The sequence below is a fragment of the Mangifera indica genome, chromosome 2 (genome assembly GCF_011075055.1).
Source record: "Mangifera indica cultivar Alphonso chromosome 2, CATAS_Mindica_2.1, whole genome shotgun sequence".
Lineage (NCBI taxonomy): Eukaryota > Viridiplantae > Streptophyta > Magnoliopsida > Sapindales > Anacardiaceae > Mangifera > Mangifera indica.
The window spans coordinates 5999957-6016445 of NC_058138.1; the positions used below are offsets into that span (position 1 = coordinate 5999957).

The following is a 16489-nucleotide window of genomic DNA, read 5'->3' on the forward strand; positions in this document are numbered from 1 at the left end:
AAGTATCTCAAAACAGGGTTAAAAGACGTAAATGCCCCTGAAACGTATCTGAGGGTATTACACCTTCTTCTTACAATATGCTGACAGGTGTCATGTGTGGCATGGGAAAAGTGGATAAAGCAATTAGGCTAAGGGGTTTGGCTTGCAGTTCTAATACTTCTTATAGTACTTTAACTTACACTACAATCATGCATGGATTGTCAAATTAAAAATGGCTAAAGGACTAATGATAATTCTCTCACAAATGTTGGTGGATGTGTGGTAGTGCTCTTGATATGGAAGTATATTGCATCCTCATATGAAGCATGAGCGCACAAAATTGAATTAAGGATTCTGCTTTCTTTTATTGATGGTTAATGAGGGTTTAGTGCCTGACCAAGAAACAATGCATACTCTTCTTTGTTGTTTGGCTAGCCAATCTCACTTGCGCATGGTTTTAAGTGGGATTGATAAACTAGTTTCTAATAATGATACTTTGGATTCATCTATGTGTAACATACTAATCAATCCCGATTATTGGATCCGATGTTGGAAAAAGGTTGGGTACCTGATGCTACAACTCATGGACTGTTGGTTGGGTCTTTTATCAATAGAAATACAGATGGTGAAACATTTGCATAGGAGGATTCAATGCAATATAGTGTTAGCAAAATTCTCCCCGAGGGATTGGGAAATACATGACCGAGTTCCCACAGTTGACGATGGAACTGTGATTACAAAGTTTCTAAATTACCCTGGTGGAAAACTCGCCATGATGGGATGTAAGCTTCTTTGGGATCTAATTTTTGTAGTTTTGGTCAAGTTCCATGAGAAATCACTCTATAATGGCATTTGATTGTAAGCATACCAGATTAGTTGTTCTTTACCCAGCCATCTTATAATGTGTGACAGGATGCCACTGCATTGTAAATTCCAAAGAGAAACTTATTTGTCGAAATCTCCATAAATGTTGTGGCATCATAAGCTTTTTGGTCCACTGTATTTTTTGTTGAGTACTTATGCTTTGCTCTTTTCATTATTTCCTGTCAGTTTAATTGTTATTATGGTGCAGTATGTTCAATATTCACTTGGGAAATCTCCTTGTTCTGTTAAGTCTTCCTTGATATGATATTGATGAAGTTAGTGCAAGGATATTTAATTTGACTGTAGTCAATTTCTGAAAAATAATCCTGTGGTCCATTACATTATTGCCTACATTTAGCTTCAATTTTACCGTATGATTTAGAATTGTTTTTATATAGTGGATATATATCAAAGAAAAAAATTTTCAATTCCCTTCCAATGCAGAAGCTTAACATTATTATTATTATTATTTACTTTCACAGATATCAAGCAGTGCCCTAATAAGTTTGAATTGGTATCCACTTGTCCATCAGACTATTTGGAATTTTATTTTTTGGGTAGCATGAAGAGGGCAGAAAGATTATAATCAGCAAAGGATTGAGATCTGAGGGAAGACTGATATTGCAACCTGCAGGCTGGAGATTGTTGACTATTATCGAGCAGCTGAAGTTCATTCTTCAATGATAAGATTGTTGTTGAACTCTATCCAACCATTGTTGCCACAGAAGCAGTTTTCATCAAGTTCTAGTCATTGATGGAAACTTTTACCAGTAACTTGGTTAAAGGGTGACAGAGTTAGTACAAGTTTTCTTGAGCTGAAATTCGGAAATGGAAATTAAATAATAGATTCAAGAAACAAATTGGTGTAAAGTGACAATATAGTTAATGACTAATTAAAAAACATGTAATTTAACTTGATTGCTCAAATGGACAAATATACATGACTTAGCTTGTCTCTCCTCCTAATATTAATTCCTGGGTTCATCCTCGAATCTGATAAACTACCTAATTTGTATAATATTTTGAGGAATTTTGTTTTCTGTGTTGTAGATTTTCAGGAATTTCAATGAATATCTATGGGTTGTTTTGTTGAATGGGTAGGGGTTAAGGATGCAAGTGACAAGGAAATTTAGTGGACCTGTTGTTCTGGGTAACCTGCAAATATAATCTTAATATCTGGAGATAAAGATTACTCCAATGCTCTCCATCAATTGAGGATGAGAAGATACGACATTCTGTTTGCTCAGATGCAGAAAGCCTTGGCTCTTCTCCTTGCAATCACCAAGATCATATGGCTTTGGAAAAGTCTTGTGGCTAGAGGCCTTTCATTAATGACTAAAATTGATGACACATTTCAGTCCCTAATAATATGATTTTTGCTCATGTACAAGTTCCCTACTTGCGAAATGCTAATGTAGTAGTGCACTAGTTGATATTCTGGAAGATCAAGAAACCTGTAACTTATCACCACCCTGGTACTAACTATAATCCCAAGAGTTCTGTTATGGGCCTTGCCCGAATGGATTTACTCTTTTCAACCTTGCTCAGAATGGTTATAGAAATCATTATCCACACCAGCCTTTAGTGCCAAACAGTTGCCCTAATCAACCTCGTTGTTTTGTCCAAAAAAGTAGTGAAAATCACTGAATTTGATCCTATTAGCATGAATCCAAAGCTTTCATTGTTGAATCAGTTGCAAAATGGAGATATAGAGCATAGGAAGCTGTCATTGTCTTCACCAGTGAACTTGATTAACATTCCTGGTAGTGTCATATGAGGGACGTCAGGTTGTCCAAAATCTTTGAATTATGTCCAAAGCCTTATAGGTGTTGTGTTACTAACATTGAATTCCTTGAAATTTGAAAATATAATGCTGACTGAAGGTAATATAATCAATTGCTTTCGATATGGGAATCCTTAAAAAGGCCTTGGAAATTGCTATTGATCAATAGATGGTAGTAAAGCAGAAAATTGGAGCTATGAACTTGTATGTTGGTAAGAATTAGAAACTCTGGAAATGTGTGAATCCTATTGTTGGTAATCCTATGCAAATCTCAGAGATGACATGGGAAAGAATTAAAAAGTTTCTGCTGTCTCCTGGAGGGCAATCTGCAATAATGGCTTCTCAATACAGGTAAATTTCCTTTGCTTGTTTAGTTTAGGCTTACTTAGCTTCTGGGATTTGTAATTGGACTGTTTTTTAACTCTGTCTTGTGTGATTTTGTATTTTTGTTTAAAGGTATGAAGCCGGTACTATTTTGAAGGATATGTGCTTGACAGAGTTTGCATTAGGTGACATACTTTAGATCTTGAACATGGTAATTACCATAAAGAAATGGATTATTCATGATCAAGCAGGATGACAGCCGTTTATCCTCCGTGTTACAGAGTGCAGCCCTGAATTAGGCGCTAAATCTGTTTCATAAAGTTTCGACCTAACTATCCATGGTAAGGGAAAGGGGCCACTCTATAGTTTGAAGGGTATTAAGTGTATAAAGATAGATGATTTTTGCAATAAGGTTACAAAACAAAAGTCTCCTTGTGCCAGGACTCATTCTGTAGATTTAGTAGTGATGGCTGCTGTCTAGATTTTCGATTAGCAACGAAGTTTCAAGTGAAAAAATAGTTAATCTGTCAAAGAAAATGCAATGCAAGGCTCTGAGGTACAAGAAATTGATCTTCTGTTGCATCTTCTGGATTCTATCGACAATTGCAAGGACAATCCTGCTGTTTCCAAATTTTGATGGAACAAATTTCTGCAGAAAAATTTCCTTACCTCTCATATAGTTCGTGGTGCCATGAGAACTCTAAATGCAAGGCCTGATTTAAAAGTGGCATTGAAGAGGCAAGAGTGTGGTTAGTTTGCAGAGAAGCAGATGATTCAAATTACAGAAATTATGAAAAAACATCCAAATGCAATTAGATAAACATGGAAAATGTTCTGGTGGAAGCTACTCACTCTCCTATGATCACATCATACTATGAAGATATCAAGATGAGCCACATGAAGGTTGCACAATGTTGTAAAGTTCTTCCGAATAGAATTCTCGAGCATATGTCGAATCAACGAGTCTCTGTTCTTCTTACTTTCTTGTATTCTCAGAATAAACGGATTTGTAAATTCATCCCTCTGCTGTATAATTGCTGTGCTTCTTTGAAAGCTGTGTGGTTCTTAGAGCTTGTGAAACCATTAGCCCCTTGGCTATAATCCTTCACATAATAACATATATAAGTGTATATATATTCGGGTATTATTGTATATTTATGTCTCCTGTATGCAAACTTTGATAGAAAAATCAAGTGTTTCTTATTTTTGCCCCCATTTGGTTAGTGCTTTCACTTTTGCATTGAAACAGTTCTTTCTGTTAAATTGCTGCCAGTTTTAAGGTTTTTGAGCTTGGAAAATAGCAAGTTTCATACAATAAATACCAATATTTTTACGGTACTTATTTGAAAACATTACTGAGTTAGTTCATAAATTTAAAATCCAAATAAAATGTCAGATTTCTATCATATTATTAGGTTAGATTCGAGTCAAACTTGAAAATGAATTTGGCTCAAATGAGCTCAGTTTAAATGAGCTCGAGTTTGAATTCGAGAGTTAAATATTTTTAAACTTAAACTTTAAGGGTGTTCAGTTTGTCAAGTTTGCAAGCTTGGGAACTTTCTATATGAATAAATCAAAACAACATTATTTTGATTACATAAAGGAATGTTACTTCACTCCAAAACTAATCCAAATGACAAAAACAAAAACAAAAACCAAAACAGAATCACATACTCGCATTTGCATTCTCAATTACAAACAATACCATATTTTCGAGGCCACAGTGAAAACAGAAAACAAATTGAGATTTAACTAACTTACTAGAATTGTAATATATATGGCTTAAAATTCATCAAGAACCTTATTTAAATTTTGAAATCATCATAAAATTCTCCAAATTACCATTCTTCATTTTCAAACTAGATGGATTCATGGATAAAATCTCAATCATGTAAAAGAAGCACGAGTTCCAAATTTCTAAAACTTAATGGAAAGGTCTGAATTGGATAATAGTTCCTGTAAAATCCCTAATCCCAACTCTTTTATCTTCATATCACTTCATGCTTTCTTCCTTCTTTGTGTAATTGATTTCCTGAAGTTGGAATTTCGATTTATAGAGGCAATATCTGATTAGTGACGATGACAAATATTACAATTAGTGATTATTCAAACTGTGATGATTGATAGACTATGATTGATAAATGGCAACATTATCAATTAGAATTGCTCATTATTGGTGATTATTCTAGTCAAATGTCTCTTTAGATTGTCATGTCTACATTATAACTTGTTTGTGTGATGGAATAATGTTTGATGACATTTTGAGTCGAAAACATAATTATGTATGTAGTAATAACAAGAAAATTTGAAACATATCCAATCCAAAGAATAGCATAAAATTGTGAAAATGTGTCTGCAACCAGTGTATAGATCTACACCATTTGTAAATGATACAAATTGGTTATGGTCACAATACATATATTAACGAGCATTACACATAGTGGGAAAAATAACGATCATATGGTTCAACTATAAACATAGTCTATATCTATGAGGCCAAAATTCTCAGCAACAAATCATCAAAGCATAAACTAAAAAAGTAGACATCAATTAACAAAAAGTTACACTTGTCTAAATTGATTATAATATACCTTTTTACTTGTGCCAGAAAAATAGTAAGTACGGTGTATTTCAAGTGTAGTTAAAAAACCTAACTTTTTCAAGTGATAGATATTTGTATAACAGTTATGCTTACAAAGTGCATGCAATACACCAAAAATAACCTGTTTACTATAAACATTCATGGTTTGCAATTAGGTTGGGATATGATACAAGCTAGCTCGGTCTTGAAAGCCGATTCAATTCGATTTAATTTGGTTCAAATTTGTTTGATTCAAATTTTGCCCAAACTCAAGCCGAAAGATTTGGCTTGTTTTTCAATTCGACCTGAACTCTAGCCAAAGGATGTTTAGCTTGGTTCTAGCTTGAGTTCAGGGCTCGTATCAATAGTTAGAATTCAAGGCTCGATTCAACTAGAATTTATAGCTCGAATCAGTTTGAATTCAGTAGTTCGAATTGATAGCTCGAATTTATGGCTTGAAAAAAAAATTTTGGATATTATTTGGATAAAACAACATCATTTTTTCGATGAACTATGAATTTGAGCCATGAATCTGGGCTATACATTTGAATCATCAATTTGGACTATTAATTTGAGTCTAATTGAGTAATGAATTTGAACTATTGATTCGAGCTATGAAATCGAGTCAAACTCTAACCAAACCGAACTAAACCATTCTTCATCCGATCTGAACTCGAATCAAACTCAAATCAAATTATTTTCTATTTAAACTGGACTCGAGCCAAGGGGTGTTCAAGCTCGACCCGACCTGAATCCACCCCTATTTGCAATCAAGAATTTACAACCTAGATCGCAAGAATCTAGTATGAGAATGCACAGAAACACTTCCAACTCAAATCTTATTATTATTATTATTTTTGATAAGTAAATATATACATTAAAAACTCGAAAACGGGGACACAAAGACAACCTAAGCCCATCGCACAGGATTGCCAAAAAACATTCCAAGCACAAGACATCACGAGCCCAGTGGCTAAAACTCTCACTCAATTGCAAACCAACAACAAACCACTTGAGAAAAGAAAGCGTACTAGAGACGACCAACTGAAATTAAAATAACCAATTGCAATCCAGACATGGCAGGACGCCAAAGACAGCAAGAAGAACCCAGCCAACAGTATGAAGTGTCAACCGGCACGCACCTGATACAGCATGCAGCATCCCAGGAACCAGGAGCAAACACAGAAATGGACCAATGTGCAACCATTTCACTAAGAAGCAACTTACTGGAACCACAACCAAGAATCACCCGCGCAAAAACACTGCTGGAACGCTCCAGGAGAGACAAGTAAAGATGCTGGGAGAGAAAGGATTAAGAAAGCAGCAACCATCAAACGTAGGAAGGTGCCAGTAGAACCGGCAGCCAAGAACTTAAATTCGGCAGCAGTAAGGCAGCAAAAGCCCAACAAACCCAATGAACCCCGATGCAGGGGAGAACCAACAGGGGAGAGGAATGCGGGAATCAACAACTCCACAGAAGAAGAAAGGCAAGAGAACAGGAGAGGATTTCAGCACCAAAGCAGCTGCGAGAGCCAACCCAAGCCAAAATAGACTAGCAGCGGAACGGCGCCTCCACAGGACCCAAGAACTCAGGGGAAGAAGCTAGGCCGATGCAGAGGAGAACCACAGAGAGCCAGAGACCTCCAGGGAATTATAGAGAAAAGGCTGAAAACACACCAGAAGATGAAACAGAAAGGAAACATGGATTTGAGACTAGAAACTTCAGAATCAAACATGGAAGTGAATATACTTTGAGAATTAGCAAGACAATTTACACGATAAATATGGCTCCATAGTTGTGACTGAGTCCAGCTGGTTTACAAGTTACATCAACAATGTAATCTGCAATGCATTTCAGCGTTCTCTTCTTAACAGACACCCGTGGAAAGATATATCCAAGTCAAAGAAAAGATTGCTGGAAAAAGCGTATTTCCTACATCAGTGATGAAGGTGCAGAGATAACGAACGGATAGAATAGTAGGAACAGAGAAATGATCAAAATCAACATCTTCGAATATCCACATAAAGTGATACCAATGTGTAACATCTTAGGGGAATTCTGTATCAACAAAACACGAGAGATGTTGCATATATATGAGCATCCCACGTCACAAGAATCCTTTCGGGTTGCAAAAACTCTGCTTTGCTAATTCATACAGTAGTCAATTACAATTGTTAATGAAGATCTTGAAATTTAATGATATATAAAGGGTTAAAGGAGTTAACTACCACTACAACTGAAAGCACCAAAAAAGACAACCTGGACCCAGGAAAAACAATTTGAACACGTGTACATTGTAATTGAATGTATAAGATCACTGTCTAGAGTGAATTGCCATTTCTAGCGTTCTGAACCACAAAGCAGCGTTGACCAAGGTGAAGAACAACCAGATGAGGAAAAGGCTTTAAAAAGGAATTAAGACTACAAGGGAAGGAAAGCTTTGAAGTTTGAATAATTGACTAAAAACCCAAATAAAACAACACTTATATAAGTTGGGGTATTCATCATTATATCAACAAGTCATCACGCAGATATATAAATAGTATTAAAACAAATTCCTTCCAAATCAAGTTCAAACTCAAACTCAACAAATTCTTAACACCATGGCTCAAGCTACGATTGCTCATTTTGGGCTCGATTAAGTTGAGTTAACATTCAAGCTCGAATAAGCTTAGTTCAAATCAAACTCTATTTTGTGGTTGTCATGACGGTTTGAAATTGATGGTAAAATGAAGCCAGAAGCTAGATGCTAGAGCAAACTTGACACGAGTCATTGCCATAAGATAGGGTTGTTCAAAACCAGTTAACTGAACTGGTTTGACAAAATTTTGAACCGAAACTGAATCGAAAATATCAATTAACCAAAGTGAATTTTTAAACACCCCTACCGTTAGACGCCTAGCTCTGCCAAAATTTATATGATTGGATAAAAAGAAATGTAAATTCATCTAAAACCACACACTTACCATGTGACTTTGTAGTTTGCTACCATGGGAATCTTTCCCATAACTTTGCACAATCTGTTATCATAAAGAACAAGACATTATTAGTAGAAACAAAAACTGTAGAAAATTAAATTAGAAGATGAAGAATTTCGTCAATAAACACCTCACTAGTTGAAAATCACATACATCCTATTACTTTAGCTTCTCACTTAGAGGATTTTAATTCAATACTAAAGACCATACATGATTGATTAGAGTTAATTCAATTAAGGAGAATGGAGAACTCTAATAAAAAATATATTGTTAAATAAACGAATACGTACCATTTTGTAATTGTTGTGTGACTGAATTTAGGTCACTTGAACAGTTTTTCGAATTCACCACTACTAACCTTGGCATGCTTAAATCTCCTCTAGAGAAAGTTTTCATCTTAGAGCATCTACTCACGTATAATCTTTCCAATAATGGGAATTTTAAAGTGTAATTCCCAGAGTAGAGGTGTATGAGACTTTCTATACCACTCAAGGTCAAATACTTCAATTTCTTATAAACAATTTCACCATTCTCTATATCTCCTTCATCTGCTAATACTTCTACCATTATTTCACATTCTTTTATTGACAAACTTTCAAGGCACACTAGACTTTTGGTTGTTGAGGATGTCATCAAGTTTTGCATTCCATTTCAAAAGATTGTGAAGACAGCAGCAAAGTAGTCAAATTGTGACAACAGTTTACATATAAAGAATGAAGATTTTGAAGAACTGACTTCAGTCGGGAGTCTTGCTTTGAAATACACTTTAAATTAAAAAGCCCCCACAATTCTAATTGTTTTAAGTTAATGATTACTCCAATGTCCTCTTCACCTTCTCCAAATGAGAATAGTTCTTCGTATGAACTCACTTTCAATATGAGCTTTTTAAGACTAACAAATTTCTGAATGATTTGAATCGGAATATATGTATATTCATCCATAATCAATTCAAGAGTTTCTACTATGCAAAAGTTCTCTTGAAACTCTCCTTGCCAAATCACCATGATATCCCTTCCATTTAAATTCAATGTCCTTATATTGGAGCCAACCTAAAGAAAAAACATCTGTCAATCAATTTAAAATTAATTTTATCTTAAAAACATACAAAAAAATGTAACTATTTTCAACAGGAGCCAAGGAGAAAAAAAATATAATGAATTGATAGCCAGTTGTATCCTGGTAAAGGAGAGTGAAAATGTGTGGTGACTACTAGTTAAATATAATAATGCTCAGTATATGCACAAACTAATATTTTTTTTATGTGGAATCAAGGTCAACATTTTTAAAACAAATTTATTATAATTAACACCCCCCAAAATATATTATTATTAAAAAATTGCATAAGTCTATTTAAGCTAATTAATTTAATGCATACCTTTTCTTTGTGTGCTTGTTGTATAGTTAAATTCAAGTCATTCCCTTCATTTTCTACCTCCGTTCTCTCATAATTGATTTTGTGTAACATTGGTGTGCTTAACATTCTTGGACAAAAATACTTCATTTTGGGGCAAAATTTTATAATTAACTCTTCCAAAGATGGGAAATTGAAAGAGTAATTCCCAGAGCAAAAGAATGAAAGACCTTCTAAATATTCAAGTGACAATTTGTTCAAATTGTTAAAAACAACTTGTTCACTACTCAATGTTGCATCTCCCTCGTTTTCTACTATTTCAAATAGCATTTCACAGGATAATATGCTCAATTCTCTTATTTGCACCAAGTTTCTAGCCGTTGAAGGTGTAATTAAGTTAAAGAACTCATAGCAACATTTGACTTTAAGAACTTTAAGCTTCTGGAAAGGTGTAGGTAGCAGTGGACTCAACAACATTTTACAACCCCATAAATCTAGAACTTCAAGACTTTGAAGATCCAATAGCCGCTTAATTCCTCTGTATTTACACCTAATTAGTTGAAGCTCTTTCAGATTGTGAAATCTTTGAAAAGGTCCAAGTGGAATATATGCTGACTCATCTTTAGAGATATAAAGAGATTTAGATTGCTTTTTCCAAGTAAATTTTGCTGAAGGATTCCATAATTCAAATATCTCCAAATGGGAGTTGATCTACAAATTCATCAAAACAAAATTCAGTTAGTATTTGATATTCTTAAAACAAAACTTTAATCCAGTTACACTAATTTTGAATTTATCATCCTTTTTAGTATGCATGCAAGTTTCACATTTTTCTCAAAGTAAAAATAAATATTTATTGTTGATTTCTAAAATCATAATTGATAATCTATTTAAAAAGAAAAGGAATTAAATGACTTTAATTGATATAATCCTAAAGAGAAATTGTTCAAATCAAATCTATATATTTGAGTTAAATTTTCTAAATTTAGTTCCAAGGAAAATTAGAGAAGATAAGAATTCCATATTTAAACTTCTGAATAAAATGTTAAAATATATATAGGTAATGTTAATTTTTTTTTTTTTCAAGAAACAATGAAATAAGAGATTCATACCTTATCTTCCAAGAAGATAGATTTTGGATCTAAAATGTTAAATTCAATCTCCTCGTTGTTTTCTTTGAAGCTAAGATACTTGGCACAATTTCCCACGACCAGCTCTTCCAACTTTGGCCATTCTGAAGTATGTATTTCAGGGTAGAAAACTGTAAGTTCTGGTAGATTTTGAAACTTTAATAAGGTTAAATTCAGAAAGACAAAATTGACCACAACATTTTCTCCTTCTTTTGCAATAATCTCTTCCAAAGCCTTACAATCACTTATCACTAGTTGTTGGAGTTGATGGAAACTTTTGGCAATGGAGGGTGGAAATGCATATTTTATATTTCCACAATTCCAAATGATCAAGCATGTCAAATTTTGATAGAAGGAAGTTGGATGTTGGTCGTAGCAAATTTCTGTAGAATTATCATCTCTGAATGCCTTGTACTTGACATCAACGGAGATTTCCTGCATTACAAGTTGATAATTGTTTCAATATAAAGTAATTAAAAATTGCATTAATTCTGTCTTTTTTTTTTCAAAACTAACTAAACTTGCATAAATAAGTAATTACAGAAAACAAATTAATTGATAGCATATATACCTCGTCTTTCTTTTTGCACAATCCATGTATAATTTTGTTAAGATCATTCCCCTCATTTTCTATTACCAATATCTCATAATTGACTTTGTGCAACTTTGGAGTGCTTAACATTCCTTGAGAGAAAGTCTTCAAATTGGGACATTCTTCTATAATTAATTCTTCTAGTGATGAGAAATTGAAAGAGTAGTTCTCATAACAAAAGCATGTAAGACATTCTAACCGTGTAAGTGACAACAACTTCAAATTGTCAAAAACAATTTTGCTGCTTGTTGTTGCATCTCCCTCATTCTCTATTATTTCAACCAGTATTTCACAAAATGATAATTTCAATTCTCTTAACTGCACCAAGCTTCTAGCCACTGAAGGTGTTGTTAAGGCAGCTAACCCATCCACACCATAGACATTTAGGAATTTAAGATTCTGGAAAGAAGCTGAAGATGGCATTAGACTCGTCAATTTCCCACATTTTTCTACGTATAGATCTTCAAGATTTGGAAGATTAGATACACTATTAATTTCTTTGTATTCACACGAACGTAGATTAAGCCTCTTAACACTTTGAAATCTTTGAAAGAGTCCACATGGAATATTTGCTGAGATATCCCGCCAGATATAAAGATCTTTATATTGACTACTCCATACAATGTTTATCACACCATCCCATAATTCAAATTCCTCCAAATTGCAATTGATCTACATATTCATAAAAAAAAAAAAGTTTAATTAAAGACTTATTCGTTATTACATACTTTTTATTTTTTGGAAAAACTTAAATTTTTCCTGTTTCCTCTGAATTCAGTCAACTCATTAAGCTTTCCAATAATAAGACAGACCATGCACCTATTAAATATATTTCTAATAAAAATCAAATTATATTTTTCGATTTCACAACTTAGTATTACTTCAACAAAAAATAAAAATAAAAGAGATGTTATAATCACATAATGCAATTAAAATGTGTGACCCATATTAGATAGCGTCTATAGATAATTTGTTTCAAAATTACACTGATTTTTTGCTCTTGTCTATTCCTGTAACAGAATTGTCCAAATTCAATTGATCATTCTTCTTTTTTTTTTCAAGATTTTGGTTCAAGCAAAAATAGACATTAAGAATCACATATTTAAAACAAGAGATTCATACCTTATTCTCTAAGCAGAGGAATTTTGACTTTGATATTGGAAGTGCACCCTTCTTGTTATCATCTCGCAAGCCCAAATATGTTGAAGTCAAATTTTCACAATTTTTTATCACCAACCTTTTTAACATCGGGAATTCTAAAGCATGTATTCTTGGATATAAAGTTGCAAGTTTTGGTAGACTTTTGAGCACCAATTTGGTTACCTGTGGAAAGATAGAATGAACAACAACTTTTGCTCCATCTTCTTCTTCAATAATCTTCTCTAAAATCTCACAATCTATTATCTCTAGGTTTTGAAGTTGTTTGAGGTTTTTGGCGATGGAAAATGTAAACACATATGTCATCTTTCCACATCTCTCTAACTTCAATCGTTTCAAATTTTGAGAGGAAGTTGAAATTCGGTTATCCCAAATCTTTCCCAGACTAATATTGTACAAAACCAATATCCTAAAATTGGTAAAAATAACCTGTAACCAAATTTAATTGTTGTTTCAATATATGTATGAACTTATATGAGAAGAAACGTAAACAAATAATTTACTAAAATCAATTTGACAGAAATTGTGTTATTATATGGACATTCAAGAGAAGGACTTGGTAGTGAAATTGAATTGTAAATTTAAATCACTAGAAAAGAAAAAAAGGAATTGCAAAAAGAGTTTAAAAAAAAAAAATATCACAACTATATGTCAATAAATGTGAATAAGCATAAAAGAAAACAGGAATATTTAATAGAGAAATAAAAGAAGTTATAGTCAATCAAACCTTTTCATTAAATAGAGGCATGATTTCATTGGATTGAAAATCAAATTTTGAATCCTCAGCATAGTTCTCATCTTCTGAAAATTGAGCTAACTGTAAGAGTTCAATGTTCTTGAATCCATGTAATTCTTCAAGTGACCTGATAAAATTAAAGCTAACTTTCAACACCCTCAAAAGCTCATGTTTTTCATAACGCTCAAGTTTGCCATATTTTTCATGTAAGACCGAACAATCTCCTACTGATATTTTGTACCTTTTAGGTTCTTTGGCAAATAAGTTTTTAGGTAGCACCTTGTTATCTCTAACGTCCAATTCTACACTCGAGAGATTTGATAAGAGTTTTAACTCCTTGAGTACATCAACCTTCCACTGAATAGGGCATCCCTTTATATAAAATTCTTCCAATTGCAATAATTTTGATATCACATTTGGCACAATAACTTGCAATTGTTCACAATAGCTTAAATCTAATAACTTGAGTTCAGTCAATTGGTCTATTTCTTTAGGCAACTCCTTAATAAATGACTGTTTCAAGCTAAGGACTTTTAGTTTCTTTAGGTTTCCGATAATAGCAACATTGTTAATTGTGCTATTATCTAAACATAGTGTTTGAAGGTTTTTCAAAAGATGAAGGGATGATGGCAATGACGATCGGTGCAGTTGAACTAAATTTAAAACTTTGAGCTTTGGCATCATTGTGAAGAAGTCCTCCGGGATTTTTAAATAAGAGCTTGACATGTAGAAATATTCAAGGACTGGACAATCCAAATCCTTAGGCTGAAGTTGACTCATAATAGTACTACTATCATGTAAGGAGATTTTTGTGCATTTCTTGAGTTTATCTTTATCCTTCCATTCTCGTTCAATGTCATTTTTCGATGTAAATACATGGTGATCAACGTATGCTATTGTTAGAGCAACAGCATGAATAGAATCATGCATAGCAAATTGTTCACTTCTCAACCCATCAAGTAACAAATTAGCACCTTTGAGGTCACGAACCAATTTATCCAATCTATCTCGTGCCTCTTCCATTGTCAAATTAGCTCCTTCAAGTATATCCAAACACACAACATGTTTGAATAGGTTTGAAATGGAAGTATTATTTTCCATTAGACCAGAAATTAAAAACGTTTTCTTAAGTTCTTCATTCCTTAAGTAATCATAACTTAAGGCCATCTTCATGTATTCCTTTTCTAGGAATCCCGTGAACTTTCTTGGCGAAGGAGCTCTCAATTCTTGCAACGCCACTTTCCAATCAGATGGATGACTCTTGTTTTTTAATGCTTTTGCAATGGTACAAATAATGATGGGCAACCCTCCGCACTCTTTGCATACATCATTTGGTAGAGAATTCAATTCATGTGTTTGAATAACATCACCTGCAAATAGAGCTAGGATTATACTAATTGCATATGTATTTACATGCATACTCTGCATATTTGAAAATAAGAAAAGTTTAAAATAAGATTATAGCAATTCCACCTTATAATTAATGTCAAATTACAAACAAAAAAACAAATTACTAAGTCAACAATAGGAGATACCGGTAAACTTAAAATTTATATGTTAAACAATTAAAATTGTGAAAATTCTATAAGGTTATAAAAATTAATAAATCTGGACGTTATAAAAATTGGGCAAACCAAGAAAACATACAAGTGAAAATTTTATAACAAGATTACCAGCCATCTTCCTGAATAGGTTCCAAGCTTCTTCTTCTTCTAAAACGCCCAACTGGAAATTATTTGTGGAGCCCATCTTCTCCAATACATCTAAGTTTCTTGTTGTGAACATTAGTTTACATCCTCCACGATCCATTTTAGAAGGAATACCGATAGTCTTGAGATCAATATCTTCCCAAATATTGTCTAAAATTAGAAGGATCTTCTTACCGCTCCTCAATCTCTCATATAACTTATTTGCTCTTTCAGTCTCGTTACTGAATTTTATGCCCAACTTCTCTACAATTTTTGTTTGAACTTTTTCTATATCCAAATTTTGTGTTACCTGTAAGACAAGAATACGATGGCCAATTTAAGAATAACAAACAGGGAAGAATAATTTTAAACTAATAGCTGTTTTATTTTCTTTCAATCGTTTATTATTAATTCCACTCTAATATTACCAATCATGCAAATAATTATCACTGAAAATAATCATAAGAAAGCTCAAACATTACCTCAACAAAAACAATGTCCTCAAACAAATTATCCTTCTCTGCTTTCCTTCCAGCTTCCTGCACAAGAGTAGTCTTCCCAAGACCAGCCATCCCATAAACACCAATCATGTACACATTCTCATCATTTAATGCATCCCATACATTCTTCACCATAGAGGTTCTTGATTCGAATGCCAAATAATCTTCATTAGATCTAAGCCAGATATCTTGTGGAATAGTAGGAAAGGAAACTTGATCGAACTCCTTTTCTTTCTGGAGGAGTGGATCAATACCCTCCCGCTTTAATTTGAAAGCTTTCTTGCTTTGTTTGTAGTTGGGGCACAATCCCTTGAAACATTGAGGGTTGTTTGCTTTCTCTTGAATCAACTGCTCTGCTTCAGTAATTGTCTTCTCCACATCTGTTAGCCAGTCTTTAACATTCTGTTTGATCTCTTCCACATTTCTTTCAGCAGCAATAACCCTATGCTGAACTTCGTCTCTTGTATTCTTTAGCTTATTAACTTCCTTTTCCAGCCTTTTGAAATTGGTGCTGTAGTTGTACAAGTACATAAATTGACGCCAAATCGGAGCAGCCAACGACTTACCAACTTCAAGAACAGGACTCAACTCACCCCCGATACTCCCGGCACCATCAACCATTTTTTATTTTTAGCTTTTTTCAAGTTTGAAAAACAGAAGTAAAGCAAATGAAAACTGAAGAAGATTTTAGTAAAGCAAATAAAGTAAGGAAATTAGGTGAAATAAAGAAGATTTGTGGGTAAACAAGAAAACAAGGGAACTGGTTTCAGAGAGGTTTGTTAATGATTGAGAGAGAACAAAACTGAAGATGATGAAGAGAGATT

General features: G+C 33.5%; 2 protein-coding genes across 2 annotated transcripts in view; one reads left to right on the plus strand and one right to left on the minus strand.

Moving 5' to 3' along the window:
• Positions 1-16286, minus strand: part of LOC123208484 (probable disease resistance protein At4g27220) — a 43984-nt gene extending 27698 nt beyond the window's left edge. Inside the window, exons 1-5 of the mRNA XM_044626020.1 lie at positions 15648-16286; positions 15151-15475; positions 13469-14847; positions 12706-13170; positions 11563-12255 (exon numbers count right to left, since the gene is read on the minus strand). Coding sequence (XP_044481955.1) covers positions 11563-12255; positions 12706-13170; positions 13469-14847; positions 15151-15475; positions 15648-16286 — 3501 coding nt within the window. The remainder of the gene's footprint in view (positions 1-11562; positions 12256-12705; positions 13171-13468; positions 14848-15150; positions 15476-15647) is intronic.
• On the plus strand, positions 69-1756 carry LOC123208848. The gene is made up of 2 exons (XM_044626442.1): positions 69-761; positions 1326-1756. Exons 1-2 carry the CDS (start codon positions 350-352, stop codon positions 1427-1429), a joined length of 516 nt encoding a protein of 171 aa, XP_044482377.1. The 5' UTR covers positions 69-349; the 3' UTR covers positions 1430-1756.
• Positions 16287-16489: the final 203 nt, after the last annotated feature.